General features: G+C 36.1%; 1 protein-coding gene across 8 annotated transcripts in view; it reads right to left on the bottom strand.

Annotated features, from left to right (window-relative positions):
- The window catches only part of LOC122845366 (glutamate receptor 1-like), a 94,254-nt gene that overhangs the window by 13,047 nt on the left and 61,532 nt on the right, over positions 1-19,675 (bottom strand). For 3 of the 8 annotated variants that reach the window (XM_044141606.1, XM_044141607.1, XM_044141604.1), the window contains exons 11-13: positions 16,578-16,776; positions 13,077-13,324; positions 1,732-1,846 (exon numbers count right to left, since the gene is read on the bottom strand). In XM_044141606.1, the coding sequence (XP_043997541.1) occupies positions 1,732-1,846; positions 13,077-13,324; positions 16,578-16,776 (562 nt within the window). Of the gene's footprint in view, positions 1-1,731; positions 6,601-13,076; positions 13,325-16,577; positions 16,777-19,675 lie in introns of those variants that run through there. The other 5 variants (XR_006373023.1, XR_006373022.1, XR_006373021.1 and 2 more) reach the window with 5 other exon arrangements.

Genomic DNA, 19,675 nt, shown 5'->3' with positions numbered 1-19,675 from the left:
GGTTAGCTCAATTTAAAGCTTGCTGCAAAGAACAAGCAAAATGTTACGCAATTCAGATAAGAAACAACCTGAAAACCTCAAAATTCCCATCTTCAATTGGCAGAAATACATTAGTTAGAAACATAAGACATTTCTGTATTTGTAGACAGGACAACAAAAATATATTTCATGCTTTTTTAATTCATTTGTCCGTTTGCATGCATTGTTGCAACTCAAAAACCCAGGTTTATCAATCTTTGAGATGTTGTGGCTTTCTTGTATCACTTCATTTGAATTATTTAGCACTAACATCAAATGAGCATTAATGGCACAATTTTCTATCTGTCTTTGTCTTTAAAATGCCAAAATATGTTTTAAAAAATATTCTGATCAGTTTACATTTAACAATGGTCAATTGGTCTAAATGTTTTGGATATTTATAAAGAAAAAAAGCAGTCCATATTATTTAATGAATGCGCAAATGGGAATGTTGTCATTGGCGACCTATGGTGTGCCAATGACAGATTGGTTCTTGTGATTCAACATGGTTCCTGTGCTTTTAGTAACTCGGTCACCATTGTTTGTTCAATCGAGTTTTAAAAATTCTGCCAGAGAAATGACTCGAAAATGCCGGAGATTCTTTAGTGCAAATTTTAACAGCAAAGTTTAGCTGACTACAAATTTAAAGCATTCTACTAAGAATCTTTGGTGTGGAGAGAAAAATCACATTATGATGTTGCAGTATGGTTAATGTTTTCACACTCTTGTAGTGTTGGAGTGTGAAGAGTGTGAAAACATTAACCATGCAGCACAGTAAAAGCTTTTAATATGACATTCGTATATAAATAAAACACTACAGTTACACAGTTATGGCCAGTTTGGTTTTCTTTTAAATTAAATGAAATTATTTTTTATCTTTAGTTCAGAGCTTGGTCAACTGCTGCCACATTATTTAACCTAAGCTAACCAGCTTCTTGCCTTCTCTTTAATGATCACCAATAAGATATATTTTTACCCTAAAATTCGAAACTTTTATTCTCTTATTACAATTTAAAGATGTCAAATATTTTAAGAAAACACATCACAGCTCTGATTAGATGAAATTTATCTCTCTTTTCACCTGAAAACCTTTTAAACCTTTAAAAGGTGAATCCATTCTACTAGAGACACCCCAACTCCTATATTAAAGCTTTTGATCTCAACCAAGTCATCTATACATCATAAGAATATCGTAATACCTTTTTCAACTTTAATTTTTTTCTTTGAACCATTCTGCATAGAATGAATCCAAAACATGTAACTGCACTGACACTTTTTAAAGATCTGGGTTCGTTTCTATGAATTATTTTTTTATTTCTGCTAAATTAACCAAATACCTGATAAATCTGGTTTTCATCTTTATAGATCATTGTAGTTGTACAGTGCATAATCATGCTACCCAGGAAAATGATTCAAATTAAAATGTGCAAAATGTAGGAGCTGGGATGAGAAGAAAGTTGTAGTAAAATGGGGATCACCTGTCATTTTAACTATAATCTACAGTTAATGTTAGTCATCCCACAGGGAAAAATCTATCTTTAAAAGTAAAGAAAAGATAAAAAAAAGAAAAAAAAAAAGAGCTGAATTGAACTACCTTAGTGTTCTTGCTGTGGATCTGGGGTATTTTGAAAAGGGGCAGGAGAAAGTGGGGAGGATGTTGGGGCAAACCAATGCATGACCATAGTATCAGGCTATGTCACCTCAAGAACTGACCTTTCTCCCGGAGTCCTTGTGTCCACATTCCCCCTTGTCATACCACCACTTGTTTTTCAACTTGTCTAAGAAGGCTTGTTCATTGAGCTTCAGTACTGCTAGGTTTACTGGGATTCTTCAGAGAATCAAGGAAAGGGGAGTGGGTAGGATTGGAAATAACATAAATAACATTATGCACATCCATGTTATATTATGTTATTGTTCAACTGCATTGGCCGCAGCTGCAGCAACAGCGGTGGTTGTAGAACAATTTTAGCAAAACATTCCATTAGCAGTACAGATGCTGTAGTACATTACAAATAACACCTCGACAACAGAAAGAAAACAAAACAAACAGAAAACAGAAACAACAACACAAAAAATATTGGAAACTGTATCAAAGTGATATGCATTAATACTCCATCTAGCTTAGTTTGGCCTGACTCCCTATGTGCGAGATGTGTATTACTATATCACTTTGGGTAACCGACAGCAGCTGAAAACACTCTGGGAAACTTTTTTTCAATGAGCAAAGTGAATATAATCCGTAAATACTGTTTTCTGTCATGAAGGCCAAAGAGACTGCAAGAGGTGAAGCTGTTTGGTTACTGGGTAGAAGCTGTCCAAGAACAAGAAACCAACTGATCAAAGGGGTATTTAAAACAATAAGTTTGCCAGATCAACTGGTTAGTTGGTTTTCATCTAGAAATATACTTTTTAAGTTAATGGTTTGAACTTCTATAAAAAGTCAATTGAAGCTTCTGTTCCAGGGAAACATCCAGGAACTATGAAAAACTCAAAATTCTTTAGTTTTTAAAATAATTAAATAATTCGTTATCTTTAAATAATTAAAATAACTACAAACTGGGATATCCAGTGACATTTTTGGTTAGCTGGATGTCTTCAAACTGAAAATCTATTATGGGATCTGACTGCTTGATAGACCTGAAGGGTTTCTTCACTTCTTCAATTAAACAAATTGGTTTCAAACATTTGTGCTGCTATCATTTTAAAGATGTTACTAAGCATCTTTAGAGGTCATCAAAGGTCAACCATCCAGTCCAGTAATTTACAAAATCAGACAGAAAATGTTGTCAATCAACTGTGCTGAATCAGTGCAGCACAAATTTATTTTTGTGCCATTATAATTTTTTTAATAAAACATAAAATGTTTCCAGAGTTCATTAGAGATCAACCTGCCCTCTCCGCCTCCCTGGCACATTAATAAAATCAAACAAGATTGATAATTTTCTAAGCATTAGCACAGTTGATTGACACCAAATTTGCTTGATTTTGTAAACATGGACTGTCTGGTTTGACCATTTTTTATGACCCTGGAAAACATTTATTAATATCTTTAAGGAGGCAAAGACAAATTTTTTTGCTCCACAAATCAGCACAAATATTTGTTCTTTGAAGAAGATTTAAAGAAGGTTTGTGTGTGTGTGGGGGGGGGACAAAGTGGCAACTACTTCATTTGGGTTCCCTGTGTGGCGTAAACTTTGTAACTCCTTGGACTTCTGCATGCATTCCCATCTTTTATACATCGTCAATGCTTGTTTTCAAACATAACTGTTTGGGAGATTCAGTTTTCCCTATTTTGATTATTTGCCACTCAAAAACTAAAAAAAATGCACAGATGTTCATGCCATAATTTAATATTTTTCTGTTCATCTTCATCGCTTCAAGTCAACAATGTACAAAACACAGCATCGTAGCCATCTTACAAGGCTGTAGTGATAACTGCACATCTCACTGAAAAGCCAAGGTTAAACTGAGGGAGAAACTTTGTGAATGTGAGATGTACATGTCAATGAGGTCCAAGGAGTTTGTATTTAAGGATGAATGGCTAGGCCTCAAATGATCCTTAAAACATCATCATCATCATCATCATCATCATCATCATCATCATCATCATCATCATCATCATCATCATCATCATCATCATCATCATCATATCTTTATTCCAGACTCATAAGAAGGTCCATAACAAAAAGATAAAACAAACATAATAAGAAACAGAAAAAAAAATACAAGATAAAAAATGAACAAGCATGCATAATATTCTTTACTGAGTCGTAAATAAATGATGACAGTGCTTCCACAATTTTGAGGATAATCTCATTATACTCAGTGCAGAGTTTACTGAAATTAAAATTACCGGTACATTCTTGCATAACACAGATAATCTACAAGTGTGTTTGTACATAAGAGCATAGCTGCACATGTGGTTACAGCATTATGTTCAATTATATGGCTAGAACTGTTCCATAGGCATCATTGTATGCCACATAAAGTTGGGCAGTGTATAGTGGAGTACAAAAACCTACTAACCTAAAAAAAAACAAAACATATGAAGCATAAATATTTTGGTCATTAACCGCTGACTTTTGAAATAGTTATGAAAATACCCCAACAATCAGAGAACGTGAGAGTAGAATTCATGTTTTTCTGATTTGTTCCCAGAGGGTTTCATGCTTGCTACTGAAGCTGTACTTTTCTGCCGGTTACCCTGGTGTACCATTGCCTGTCGTTACCCGTCAGGGTTACGGTGATCTGACCTTGGAGTCCCCTCCCCCGATGCCGCACTCTCCCATGTCATACCACCATCTGTTTTTCAATTTGTCCAACAGGCCCTGCTCGTTCAGTTTTAACACTGCCAAGTTAACAGGGTTTCTACAGGGGACGATAGTAACAATAAGGGATAAGAAGGGAACTTAGTGTTAATGAAGACTGCCATATTGAGGAATGCAACATCAGTACAGCAGCATGAGTCTAATGAATGGTGCATGTAAAGACAAGTTCACTGTTTTCAGCCCAGACCATCCTCTCATCACATCCAAGTGCCTTCATGTTTATAAGAGCTTTGACATTTTCCTGGTTTCTGAAAGCAAACATTCATGTGTACAGAAAAAATATGTCTGTTACTAGACTGTAAGTGGTTTGACAATGTGGTAATTCAGACCCTCCAGATTCATTTTTCATTGGAAAAGACTGATAGATGTTTTAATTTCCTTACAAATTTTGTTCACACAGTCAGTTGTAATCTCCTAAAGTGGTTTTATCCAATAGGTATTCAGGTATCCAGGCTTTGCCTCAGATTTTTTCTATTATTTTCAGTACAGCCTTTGTGACTGGCATGGTAACCTATTGACACTTTGCATGTGAAGGCAAGCTCATTTTTAACTTTTCAAGGCTGAGTTGGTCACCTGCCTTGATGGATGCAGCTACATTTTCATTTTCCCTCCAATTGTGACCAAATTAGGAAGAAATATATATTTTTTGTCCTTTGCATGCTAAACATGAATTCCATTTTTATAAAATAAAAACTAAATTTTTAGCTAAATCCTATTCTGGTGCCCTTATTGCTCACCATGTATATGTTTGTCTTATTTAGAGGGAATTGACATATCCTCAATGAGAGCTGATAATCTTACCATGAACAAATTTGTTTAATATTGCTAGTAGGTAATATTTCATATTTAATCCATTTTTCTCATCATTTATCTACTTATTTGCATTTAGTGCTTATGGTTCATTAAAATGAATCTCATTCTTTCATTTCAATTTGGTAGAATAACTTCTTTTCTCACTAGAACTGTAATAAACAGCTGTAGTATGCCAACAACATGCTAGCAAATGTTAAAACAGCGAGATAAATGCTGGCAACCATGGCAACTAGTGAGAGTTTAAAGGCTGCCCTGCTCTTGCTGCAGTCAAGATGTGCATGCATCCGCTCTGTTTGCAAACAAATAATTTGTCTATTTTGTGCTGAAAAATTAGAAAGAGAAGGACAAACTATGAGGTCAAAAACCTATATATATTGACACTTTGCATGTGTCTGCATGGTTAATATCTATATATATAACACAGAAATAGAAATATGCATTACCATCAGTTGATTATCTCTGATTTTCATCCAACAGCACTCTCAGAATGACTACTGGATTAAAATCATTTTTCTCTGTCAAACTATTGTTTATTGATACAATTACAGAAAGGGGAACAAATTATGTCTAAGAAGAATGTCTAAAGACGAATACTTTACCAAGACGTCCCTTATGCATCATAGATTTATCCACTGAGTTTAGTAATTCATATCTTATTGACTCAGAATTGGGAAACAAACAAAAATCTTTGAAAGTGTCATATACTGGACAGAGACAAAGAAAACAAGCAAAAAAGTTTAACTACTTTCAGAAATTTTTCAGATAACACCATCTTAAAAGATTACAAGGAGGCCTGGACTGATGAAACAAAACTATAATGGTATTAGGAAAATAACTGCTGGGATTAAAATACTCCTAATCCAACCAGTGCTTGCATGAATGCTGGAAACCTCAGGTGCCTTTTGGGCTTCATCTTTAAACATCAATAAGCAGTTATATGGTTCATCAGAAATTCTCACCCTTTATCAAATGCTAAACTGATTTATCAGTTTCTGAAATGTATTGGTTAAACCCAGCACTTTAGCAGAAAGAAAACTACATTATTAAAGACAGAACAGCCTGTGATGTTCAGACACCGAAGTAATCTGGGATGAAAAACAATCAGTGAATTTGTAACTGATTTCTGTGAACTTTCATCAACCTTCATTCATTACCTGATAAATAAAAGAGGAAAAACATTGAACGATTTACTTGGAACTTACATGAGGTCAGAACTAGTGATTCAAACTGTGAGTCATAAATGAAACACACCTGACTGTTGTTCCTCTTCACATGCAGATGATGATAAAAGCTACAGTGCAGCACTAGCACTGATGACATGATAATATGAACAATGATGCTTAATATATTTGAGAATAAGAGTTTTGTTCTAGAGCACCAACTGCAGATCACATCAGCGCTCAAGTTTAAATTTGTGGATTTGTTTCTTCAGGCTGGCTTCCTGTTAGACAAAGATAATATAATCTGTCACTATTTGCATGATCTTAGCAGGATATTCAAGGGCATATTAATATTACGGTAGGCTCATTATATGCATTACAGTATACATGTATTAGACAACAGAATTTTCCATATCTTCTCAGCAAACTAACTAAGCCACATTGGATAGAGAGAATTCTTGAACAGCTTATTTTAAGTAAAAAATCTGACATAGCAATTACAGTTAAGTGTAAAATTATTATTATAACTGGTAGATGTAGATAAAGTGCATCATCACGTAACCAAGTTTTTCTGATTGGAAAGGAGAAGGCATTTCTTAAAATATAAAGCAGTATAAAAGGAGTATCAATTTTGAATTCTTGTAATTGCTTACTTTATTTTTGCATATTTCCACTAATATTTTAACATTTTAAGACAAGCTTTAGAGGCTGGAAGGTTTCTGTGCAATCGTTCTAAGGTTCCACTGTAGATTTTTAAAAATCAGATTCAAATTGGGACTGCAGCTGGGTGGGTCCATAAATATCAAAAATAGTATCTATTGTAACATAATATAAAATCTTTTAATAAATCCAATTCCCTTTTTGCCCATTTCTCCAGTTTATGAATAATTCCAATAATAAATATGTGAAGACTTTCAGTATGAGGTATGATGTACTACGAACTGTTCAGTTACCATTAGCTGGAATCAAATATTGAAATGAGCAGGTTGAAAAGTATAATATAATAACCCCAAATTCTGTGTGGGGCACGTGCAACTCTCAGATGCTTTGATGATTATATTCATGAACAAAACTCTTGCAAAATGATTCACTTTAACCAGACATAAACAACAAACATGACAAAATCAAAGCACATCCTCTTTCAGAATATGAAATATTCTCTTTTTTTGAGTTGAATTCAGCCTCAGACAAACAAGAAACTTAAGGCACAGTGATAACCAGATATTAAGTCAATATTCAAAAGCAGGATGTTAAAAATAATGCCCTGTCAATATTATGCTTTGATGCAAACATAGGTAGATTCTCTGGTGCATTTTGCACAGCTCGTCCAAATGCACAATGGAATTTTGATTTTCATAGTTTTAAAAATGCTTTTTGAAGTAGGGAGGTTTAGAAACTCAATTTCTGTTACATAAAGATATCTAAGTGAACATTCTACAATTACTTCAGTGATAGAAATCACAGCAACTACAGAGAAGCTTTTTGTGTGTTTCTACACTCTGTGTCACTTCATCTAGACTCTGTTTTCAATGAATCTTAAAAGTGAGCTAAAGAGGTCAATGACCGTCAAAAGAAACATGAGCTACAGTTGTTTTGAAAGAAGCTTTAGCCTAGGCTTTCCTTACCCATGCTTTCCTATATTTTTAAGGAATATTGACATAATTCTTAATAATATTATGGCCAGCTGCTGGTGTACAATAGGAATTATAGAATTTTCTAAAGGAGGAGAGAAAATTGGCCATCAGCATCTGGAGACAGAAGCAATGAAGTGTTCTCTCCTTTCAGCTGGTCCTTCACATCTTCATCTCCTCTTTATGTTTTAAAGGCCAAAAGAATCCCACGTACTTGGGCATTCTAGAAATAATTATCCATGTATTAATGAAGCCCTTTATATCTCCAATGGAAATCTCAAAGGGCTCATTGACACTGTTGACAGCAAACTGCTGGAATGTAGCTACAGCTGCCCTGGGAAAGAAGAAAAGCTACAAATTGTGCACCACCAACACCAGAAGGCACTGTGAGTGAAATGTCTTGCTCAGGGACACAGACAACAAGGGCGGGTGGCCCAGGAATCAAACCAGTGATTTGATTGGTGGATCAATTCACCTACTGCAATTGCCACTATCGTCCACGATAATGTGTGTATTCTGTGAGCCACATGAAGTCCGCACACACTGTCCACTGTTGAGATTTCATAGTCGAGTGTACCAATTGCCTACATTTGTCAAGACAAATTCCTTAATTCTCCACAATCCAAATGGATACTAGCAATTTCGGCACCTAGTCTGATGTTTCCTCTTCAGGACAGCCACCGCACGCCTGTTAATGCAGCACAAAGTGGCAGTCTGGTTGAGCAGTGTCCTTCTGAATGGTTGTGCCAACTTGCAACTTGATGAGCTCGGTATTGCATACAAAACAGTTCAATGTGCGCAGACATGTCTGGCAATTGTCCGCTTTGAGTCCACTCAAATACGCTCAACTTCTCCAGCAGGAAGAATAGAGGAGTAAAGTCTGTTTATTTTTACAAGTTTAATATCATAGGGTAATCAGAATCATAGTCAGAATAAAGACATAATGTTTTGCAAAATGTTACATAAACTTAAAAAAATGCAGAAAAGCTACTTTTATGAGAAAATAATATAGTAAGATTTGTACATAAGCATAGAGACTATTTCTCTGCTACCATTTCTTGAAAAGAGGCTGATTTTACTTGCAGCAATGTCTCCCATTTCACATGAAAAATTTGTGTTTTCATTGCCTGCACAGCAGCATAAAAGACATCACCATTCATATTAATGCTAGATTTGTCTTAAAGCTTAAATCTCATCCCTTAACTTAGCTACAATCTAGTAGCAATTGCAACAGCAATTCGAATGGAATTTTCTGTTAATGTCTTTAACTTTAAATATCTGCTAAATACCAGATGATTTTATTTATTATCTCCTAATATGCAAAAATGAAAGAGGATGTGTTTATTTTGTCACCATGACAGCAGTTAATAGCCAGAGACAGCACAGATTCTTCACACAGAGCTAATGCTTTTCATGACTGAAGTTGATTAAAATAAATGCTCTGCATTCAAGTGCTTTAGCACAACTATGTTGCTTAGCAACTGAACACGGAATCTGCCTTTTATATGACTTTTTTTCCCCTCAAAGCAGTGAATTGGTTTGTATTTTTCTTTTGCAGCTCAAAAGCATAGAAACATGGAGACAGAAAAGGTGAATCACAAAGACTGAGTTCTCCACACAAACAATTCCCTGATTGAGTATCTTCCTACATAAAGGAGCAAATGATTACATTCAGAAAGCACCAGTCTCCTCTGTGAAGTCTTTTTGTTTCTGGCTTGAATATAAAAATGCTGACATGAGGCAGAAATAATAAGAGCAACATAGCACATCTGATAGTTTTTTCATTTTATGTCAAACACAAAGGAAAGAAAAAGAAATCTTTCAAATTCTGCTGTCAAGTAAAAATATAAGCTTTTAGAAATATTTAGCCAACTTTTAGTTTAGTTCAACTGTATTCAATTAAATCAAATTAAGCAAAAGAAATCTGCATTAGTTTGCCGAATGAACATGGATTGATCAGTATGGGGAAACATATTCAGTTTTGGGTTTATTAGGATTCCAACAACATATTTTTGTTGTCTTTTTTTATAAAGATTTGAATTCTATGATCATTGTAAACATCTGACATAATGATCAATGAATTCAAAGTAAAACCTTTTAAAATATGCTTGCGTTGTTCTACGCTTCCATTGCCTTTTATTTATTTTCATCAGAATAAATCTGATATAAAGAAGCATTGAATGTCCACTCTTACTAAAAAATAAATGTTTATAACTCTAATATGCTAGATCATGCAGTTATTATCAAGGTATTCAGAAAAATATTGTCTTGTCACCCTGTTATGTTTTATCTAATAAGGCTGCCACACAGTTTTAGCAATGTTGGGTATAATAATCCCTGGATATTAATATTGTTAAATGAAACATTTATTAGAAATCTACCCAATCTATTTCTTAAACTTTACAACAAAATATCTTATGCAAATTCCCTTTTTCGTTTTCAATATGGTAGCACGCAGGGACCCACTAATCGCTATGAATTCTTTTTGAAGGGAGTCATAGTTGTATTTTAAGGTAAAAATAAACAGTCTATCTCAGGGTCCTGTTTTCGAGCCAGTTTTAATTATAATTTACACTATTGTGCTGTGTGAACATTTGTCAAATGTAATTTATTATTGTTAAAATTCAACTGCTCTGGCATCTACATTTCTGCAGGCTGCTTTTGTCATAAAAGCAGTGCACGAAGTTAGAAGAAAAGGTGCCTAAAAATGACACAATCCCATCACAGTTGAATAATAGTTATTAATAAATATGTGACATAGATAGCTTGTATTACTGCTATAAATTCTCTGAATAACTGAAGAAACTTTTCGACTAGAATCTGGTTCCATTTTGGTGATTAATGTTGTGTTTGCATGTGTTATTTAGCAAAATTTATTCAGTCAATGCCATTTATTTGTCCATAAGCACAAAGGCAGGAAAAGACTAAATCATAATGCCATTTATGAACTTTCTTAAGTTGGTTTAACACTTTTTAACTTTCTGATAAACTGTGCAATTTGTCTTTTGTTTCTAATTTCAACTCTCTGTGTATCATCTGTGTTCATTAATCGCCTTTCCCCCTTCCTGCTCTCTTTTGCAGGAGCTGTTCAGCTTTCCTTCCTGATTGTGCTCACCTGGTCCTATTCAGGAAGTGATCACCATTTCCTTTCATTAGTATTTCAGCTCATTGATTTTCATTTTACTGTGCTAGTTCCTTCTGGTGCATCCTGCCTGGTTCCTTGTCCTGGTCTTCTCATGGCCTGTTTCTATCATTTTTAAAATGTTATCATTAAATGATCCTAAGGCTTCAAAGCTGCTGTTTGCATTTGAGCTTACTACAAACTCAAATATGCAAAACATAAATGAACATTGTAGAAATAGTTTGCTGAATTTTATTTTACATCTTAACCTTCTGCAAAAAAACCTGTTCATCATAGGTATCAAAAATTGCAAGGCAGTCTTGGTCATTTATTTTGAACATTGAAGAAAGTGTAAATAAACATAGCTGGGCTTGTTTCTCTTAAATAATCAGCCCACATTCAGGTAAGTAGAACAGGTCTAAATTTTTCATTTAAATAAAATTTACTAAAGCTGAGGCTCAGTGTTACCTGACAGCAGAAGAAAGACAGAGACAGATGGAGACTCTGACTATGACTGTAATTGTTAGTGCTCTGGTGCATGTAAATGCATACAGGCAGGTAGCAGTAAGACAGGCATAACAGATAACAAGAGACAGACAGTCTGACAGACATGTGGACAAAGACAAAAGAGAGAGACAAGACAGACAGAGAGACATATTAAGAGACAGACAGACAAACACAAAGACAATAGAACTGTAATCCACCCCTCAAGACTAACAGACTCGATTACCTTATTAAGCACCAATCATCCAGTTTCTGACAAAATCCAATCAGTTGCGTATTTAAATCAGCACTCTGTGTGTTCAGAAATCAGTTACTGTTTAGACCATTTTTACTAACAGCATTCTGATGTCAGCTCTAATGTTTGACTAACTTAACTTTCTCTGTTTGAACCTTAATTTGACAAATACAAATTAAACGATTTTCAATCTCAGACAATTACATATTTTGGAATTTAAATAAAATGGGAGAAAAACTAGAAATGAGAAACAGGGGATGAGAGACATACTGTGTATACCTGTATACAGATTTTACACAGAACTGATTAATTTCCTTGCCATTTTCTGTCCCACCAACAAAATCCCAAACTGATTAAAATTTTACAAGAACTGAGAAATGAGCATTCCTAGCTTTTACTTGGATGTCTTCTTTAATAGCGACACAGGGTTACAGTTGACACATTTTTTTCTGAATTAAAATTGCTGTTTAATAAAATATTGAAATAAAACCTGTCTTGTGATGGTTCATGTTTCTTCTTTCTGGTGTTTCAAACAACGGTCTTCTCTGTAACTCCATAGTTAGGATTATAACTGGGATATGACACATCAGAACCATTTCATACTCCAGAATTTCAGCTGCACAGTTTCATAATAAAATTTTGCGATGTTTAAAACCGTTTTCACTTTCTGAGTTTATGACAGTGCAAGTATAGCAAGATTTTTTTAAAAGTCTTCCTTCCAAACTTTTAGCGGAAATCTTTGATCCAAACGCTAACTCTAATATTGCTTAATCAAAAACACCCTACTTAATTACTCTTCATACATTTAAAGTTTGTACAATTTTATAATTGAGTTAACTTAAGTTTTGGAGCTATACGATTTAACTGACTATTTTTACAGAAAATTGACTGGGAGATATGCTAAAGGGAAAGAAAATCTGGAGAAATGACACGTTCAATTCTGTTAACATCTATAATTCATTCATTTTTATTTCACCATATGTGTCATTTATATTTTGAGGAGTTAGAAACTATTATTACAGCTACTATTACTCAGAATGCTTGGATTTCAGCATTTACACACTAGGTGGAGCTGTTTAATGTAGCAAATTTAGTGTTTTAAGCAGAGATTTAATTGTCAGAAACAGGTGTGGATCCATGTTTGAGGTACACATATTTGATATTGCACTCTCTGTTCTAACTTAAGAAGTTATAACAAATAACAGACAAAAATGAGACAACACTAACCCCACGCTGGCGTCCGCTAACCGGACACTCAGAGTGTACCTGAGGGGCGATGCTTTGGGAGTGGCCACTCCGTAACCCTTAGAGTCAAGGTTTCCTCCTACTTTCATGGTGTCACAGGGTTTCCTCTGCTCGATGTATTCGTTCATGGAGGACTCAAGTAGATAGGCATACTTCCCTTTTGACTTTCTGACTCGTATTACCCCCTCATTGGTGCTCTTTACGAATACAGACGGGTCTGCACTGCGCATGTATGACCACATCTTTTCGAACACAGCAATCTTTGACCTCTATAAAAGGGGAGTAAAGAGCAAAAACGATAAAACACTAAATTAATACTGTTTACGACAAGTCGCACAATTTGTGAAGATAATTTTGAACTTTAATCTCAGTACTGAATCTAGCTAAATCCCCCTGGTTTTGCACATGTTACAAACTAGGATGTACAGTTCCCTAGATGAAATTGGAAACAAGTTCGCACAACATTATTTAGGTGTTAATTTTCTGCCAGAAAGCAATTTAAAACAAGTGTTATTTAAAAAAGAAAAGTTTTTATATAGTGATGTACCATAAACTATTTTATAGTGGTTGAAAAACTAGCTACTTCACGGGTACAGAGTAACATGAAGGGCTACTTGTTTGATACAGACATCAGTTTTCTTGGCTCAGCCTTTATAACAATAGTATATATTCGAATATATATGATTACATGCTGCCTTATCATATTAATGTTATGGATTACTGACAACAGTTATCAGTAATAATTTACCATGGCAGCTATGGTTAATTGCTATTATGTGATCAGAAGTTCTTAGTTCAGAGTTTTAAGTTTAATTCCCTTTTGGAGCTTTTCTGTGTGATTCTAAATTGTGACTGAGTGCGTTGCAGCAGCAGCTGTACGCACTGAGATTTTTCTTTGCATAAAAAAGAGAAAACTATCACATTTTTAATTATCCAACCCTCTTTACTATTTACAAAATTGTGGAGAGAAGAAAAAGTTCTTTTGTGCTAAAACATCTTGTATGTAGCGCACATCAGTGTGAGTCTCTGGGGGTCAAAGTGCATGCCAAAGCCTAAATCTTATTGGTCAGTTTGCTTTTCTTGACCAATAAGATTGGTCTTAAAAATGATGAGTGGAGTTTGAATCTCCCATAGTTCTGAGATCCCACCTGAGCTTTTAACAGTGTGCGTGGTTCTGGCAGGTCGCCGGTTTATTAGCTTTTTTGCGCTTTTGCAAACTTAAAAGTTGACGAATCACCTGTTGGCTGACACCAGCAGATGTCAAAAAAAAAATGTTCGACAGATCGGAAGGTATGTATAAAACTATCACTGCACCTGACCTGCAATAGCACACCTCTCCAACGCAGCACAAACCTAAACCACTAAAGCAGCGCACCGTTTTTTCTTTTTCTTTTTTATTTACATAACTGATGCTAAATAATAAAGATATAGAAGCAAAGCCTATTCATGAGATCCACAGAAAGAGGAGGATGTTGATTCCCAGGCTCAGGTGGTGTTAGACTCCAAATGAGGATAAGATGAAGCAACAATGTTTGCTTAATTGGGGAACGTTTCGACTAGATTAAATTGTTTAATCCACAGTCTTAGCGCGACGCTCAGGAAGAACGGCAGATGTCAGCTAACGGGTGACCCATCAGCTCTCCAGTTCGGGAAACATCAAAGAAGCTCATAAACAGGCGACCTGCCAGAACCGCACCCGGTAAAGCTCAACCGGCATCCAAACCGCTCTTAGAACTATGAGCCGTTCAAACTCTGCTCATTCATTTTTAGCTTACAGAAAAAGCGCCAAGCCGCCAAATAAACAAAAGCAAACTGACCAATAATATTTAAGCTTTGGCCTGCCCACCCCCACAGACTCAGACGTGCGCTTCGTACAAGATGTTTTGACACATAAGATCTTTTTTTTTTCTCCAAAATTTTGTTAATTCTAAAGAGGGTTCGATAATAAAATTTTCAGAAATTTTACTTTTGTTTTTTTACTTCAAGGAAAATCTTAAGGTAGGCAGAGAGCAGCCGGACAACTGCAAGCAGTGCTGCCCTCCGCAGGCGTCTGCGAAGATGTGAACTTTAACCATAGAAAAGAGTTTTATGTATAAAGCAATTTATTTTAAATGTTTTTTATAATTAACGTTTTTTTAAAAATCTAAATATAAACAAATGTTGTTAATTCAATGTAAAAAAAAATTATTAAATCATTTCTTTGGCAGTGCTCCCTAATGACAATGGCTATTTTTAGAACTTGCTCCGCAGGCGACTGACAAGGCGAAAGGGTGCATAGAAATAATAAAGCATACAAAAGATATTAGACTGAATATAATGTATGTGTGTGTCAACTAATACTAGACTGAATGAATGACAATACATGTATATGAATGAGATACTTAAATCTCGTACATGTTTGTGTGAGAAGTGTCACGGAAAAGACGGGGCATAATTTGGAGATCACATTGCGCATGCGTGGATCCTGAACTGAGCAATGTAAGTAATATTTGTAATTTGACAACAGACAGCATAAGATAAACTGCTGCGATTCTTAACGGTACTTTATTATTACAGACTATAAAAAGCAGTGTGTCCTGTGCCTTAAACAAAATAGTTCAGATGAGCGCCGATGTATTGAATATCTGTGCTTCACGTCAGATTTTCCTACCATAGAGTACCTAGACAGCTATGTCTCTCTCTCGGTGCTACCTTTCTAAAACGGCTGATGAGCTGGCACAGATAGTCACAATACCTGTGTTAATAGGAGTTCTTTTGCTTATGGCACAGCTTGTTAGATCCACTGATGAGAAAAAAAACAATTAAAAATTGCGGCTGCTTGTCCTATACTGCTCTTTGTCAAATTACAGTCTGCCATGTTTTGCCTTCTTTTCTCTAAAGTTCATTGTCATTGGTTGATTCTTTCCTGTCATGCTGCCATCTACTGAACATTCCAATGTTGCTCAGTTTCAGATTCACCCATACTCATTGTGATCTCCAAATTATGACCCGCCTTTTCCATGACACCTCTCACACAGACAAGTATGACCTCACACATACATGTATTGTCATTCAAGTAGTCTAGTATTAGTTCACACACATACATACATTTCTGACCTCTCATTCAGACTAGTAGCTATGTGTGCTTTAAATGGTATGTATGTGTGTGATATTTTAATGCCATATAAGAGCAACTTTAGTTGTGTGAGTCTGTAGTAGTGTATCAAAGAAAATTGTATGCATGTGTGATAACTTAATAGTGCAAGTGTAAGTTTAGTTTGCAGGAGGTGTGTGTTGTGTGTGTGTGTGTGTTCATAGTAGTGTGTGAGTAGTGTGTGACTTAAACTTAGTAATCTCTGGTATTTGAAAAAGTGTCATTAGATAAGTTGAACAAAGTTGCACTAACTCTATCTATACTTTTTTGATTTGGTATAATTTTAACAAAAATTTTTGTTGTCAGAGGGAATTTTTCATTTATAGCACAAAACAAAACCAGCTAATTCTTTATTTGTTGTGGTATCAAGAGTGAACATGCACACTAACCTTGAAGAAGTCTTTAGTAGAGCCCCCTTCAAGTGTACCATAGGCGATCTCGGTCTGCTTGGCTAGGTCTTCTGCGCTCTCTATGGGGGATACCATTCTCTCCACAGTGAGAAAAGCTGCCAGGTTGGCTGTGTAGGAAGAGATGATGATGAGGGTGAAAAACCACCACACCCCTCCAACAATTCGACCTGAGAGAGATCTGTGGGGAAGAACAGAAAGTAAACGACAACTTTTAATAAATTCAGAAACTGCTGTCTGCATTCTGGACTTGGACCTGTTTTGTTCAGCTTTCCCTTGCATCCTGTGGTAAGTCCAATTGGAAAACAGAACATACAGTTTCACTCAAATTATGAAGATATTACTTAATGTGAAAAACTAGTGCTTGAATCCAATCTCACTGTAGCAGTATCACCACCTTTTGGCCTAGTATAGTTATTTTATTGTTTGAAATAATGTCTTTCTTACCATCAGAAAGAGTGCTTTAAATATTTTGGAAATGATGATCAACCTTTTTGTATCACCAGAGTTAAATAATTGGGTAATAGGGGTAAACATTAACAGTAAACATTAATCTGCACAATAACAAAACCTCCAGTTTCTTCCACTCAGAGCCTTTTCTTTCTAGAAACTGACATCAGCAGACTTCAGTTGCTACATGTTTGGTTGAGCTGCTCACATCAAATCACTGCACACATTATTGGGGCCTGCCATGCAAAGCAATGGCAGAGCACCTATTGTTATCCTCCCAATAAGGTGTCTCTTTATTATAATTGGGGCCTGCCATGCAAAGCAATGGCAGGAACCTATTGTTATCCTCCCAATAAGCCAATAAGGTGTCTCTTTGTTATTGGGGCCTGCCCATAGCAATGCATAAGGAGAGCAGTGACTGACTTGCGAAGCAAGTCAGTCACTGCCTCCATGCATTGCATGGCAGGCACCTATTGTTCTACACCCAATAGAATGTCTCTTTATTGGGGCCTGCCCATAGCAATGCATAAGGAGAGCAGTGGCTGACTTGCGAAGCAAGTCAGTCACTGCCTCCATGCATTGCATGGCAGGCACCTATTGTTCTACACCCAATAGAATGTCTCTTTATTTATTGGGGTTTGCCCATAGCAATGCATAAGGAGAGCAGTGACTGACTTGCAAGTCAGTCACTGCCTCCATGCATTGCATGGCAGGCACCTATTGTTCTACACCCAATAGAATGTTTCTTTAATACGTATTATTTATTATTCTTCCGTTATTAATGCGGCTCGTCGCTATGCAGTAGCCCACCCACAAAAGTGGTATCAAAACGCGGCTCGCTCCCGGAAGGAGCTATTACTTTTGGTGGGATTTGGAGTTACCATGGCGACGTAAAAAGCAAAAAACGACCCCAAAATCACTAACGAGCTCACCAGGTGCAAGTCTCGTCGTCAAGGGGACGAGGCAACCAGTAAATCCTGAAAATACCCTATTTTTGAGGATTTTCTGTGTCGTCATAACCTTATGTAGAGACGCCATTCAAACTTCATTTTGTAGATACGTCCGTGATCTCTTTTAAAGTGAAGACAGCACAATATGTATTATGGTTTGTCCACAACTTCTTTCTAAGCGACCCAAAGTTTTTGATTTTTGGAAAAATCAGAGTGTGAAGGTCAGCTCCGCTTAGAGTGAGAGTCAGAGTGAAATTTCGACCCCAAATCATTTTTTAACTCGCCCTCACGCTCACAAATATTGCATGATTGGTATCAAACTTGGTCATGACATTGATACGCGTGCCTGCTCCGGTCAAATGTTTTCAAAAATTATCTAGCGCTTACAGTTTTCTCTCCAGGTGCTTCAGAGCAAAGTCATGCGCCAGGGTAGCAGACAGATCTCACTGATTCACTTCCATGTATTTCTGATAAATTTCAGACCTTGGCACACACTTTTTTTATCTCATCGCTGTTAATACTGTGAGTGAGGTAGAGATATGAATGGCGGGACTATGTGAGACGACAAATAGCCCTCTCATATGCTTCAAACGGTTTTCGAATATGTATTACGGTTCCCGAACGGGAAACAGTTTTTTGCCATGCTTTTTTTAGTCAAACTGGCTGGCTCAAACAGAGAATTGTCTCCCCCTGGATGTCTCACTCACAGCTGGCAGAGAGGATTATTTACCATGGCAACGGAACCCAGAGCAGGGAGAGCTGCTGAGGACTTCAAATACGCATCACTGTAGTTCGAACTACTAGTTCAGTTAAAACAGAGGAGGACTGAGATGGCCTTTAGAAAAACTTGCTGCTATGGGCTGTATATAACTAATTTAACCCTGTCACTGTTACACATGGGATGAGTCTAGCCCTTTGAAATGAAGCTTACTGAAAATTTCAAAATAAAAGCCCTTGAAAATTTTTACATCAGGTCATTGCTTTTTTGACGTTATATGACTGATTTAATCCAATGACTGTTACACATGGGATGACTTTGACCCTTTCAAATGAAAAAAAATTTCAAAATAAAAGCCTTGGGAATTTTTACATCATGTAATTGCTCTTTTGGCTTTATGTGACTGGTTTATCCAAAGCACTCTTACACATTGGATTAGTGTGGGCATTTAATATGAAGCTTACTGCAAATTTCAAAATAAAAGCCTCAAAATGCCCCTCTGGACAGTAGTGCACCGCCGAGGCGTGCAGTGATATCATTCTGCATTATCTGTTTATCCGAGGTTAGGGAACTGCCTTGCGCAGCAAGGCAGTTCATTAGCATTAGCCTTTTAGCTTAAATAAGCTATTTTCTATTTTTCAGACTTATTAGCCATGTTTAGTATACTTAATGGAGTAAGTAAATGACAGTAAACATTCTAATGATACCCCACATGCTACTGAAAGTATTTATGCTTATATTAGCATATTTGCTCATTTTAGCTAATGCACTTGCTTTATCATACTGAATGTTGCATGTCCAGCTTACTTAACATTCTTGTGATTCTCCACATGCTATTGATTACATTGCAGCTTTCTTTAGCATTGATGCAAATTGTTAGCATCAGAACGCTGGGTCCAAACCGACGGGCACACTTTGGCAGGCCCCAGTTAAATTTCTTCAGGAATTTTCTAGTTTATTTA

This window comes from Gambusia affinis, linkage group LG15 (assembly GCF_019740435.1).
Source record: "Gambusia affinis linkage group LG15, SWU_Gaff_1.0, whole genome shotgun sequence".
NCBI lineage: Eukaryota > Metazoa > Chordata > Actinopteri > Cyprinodontiformes > Poeciliidae > Gambusia > Gambusia affinis.
The sequence above is the reverse complement of the archived record's forward strand: the minus strand, read 5'-3'. Positions and strand labels throughout refer to the sequence as shown.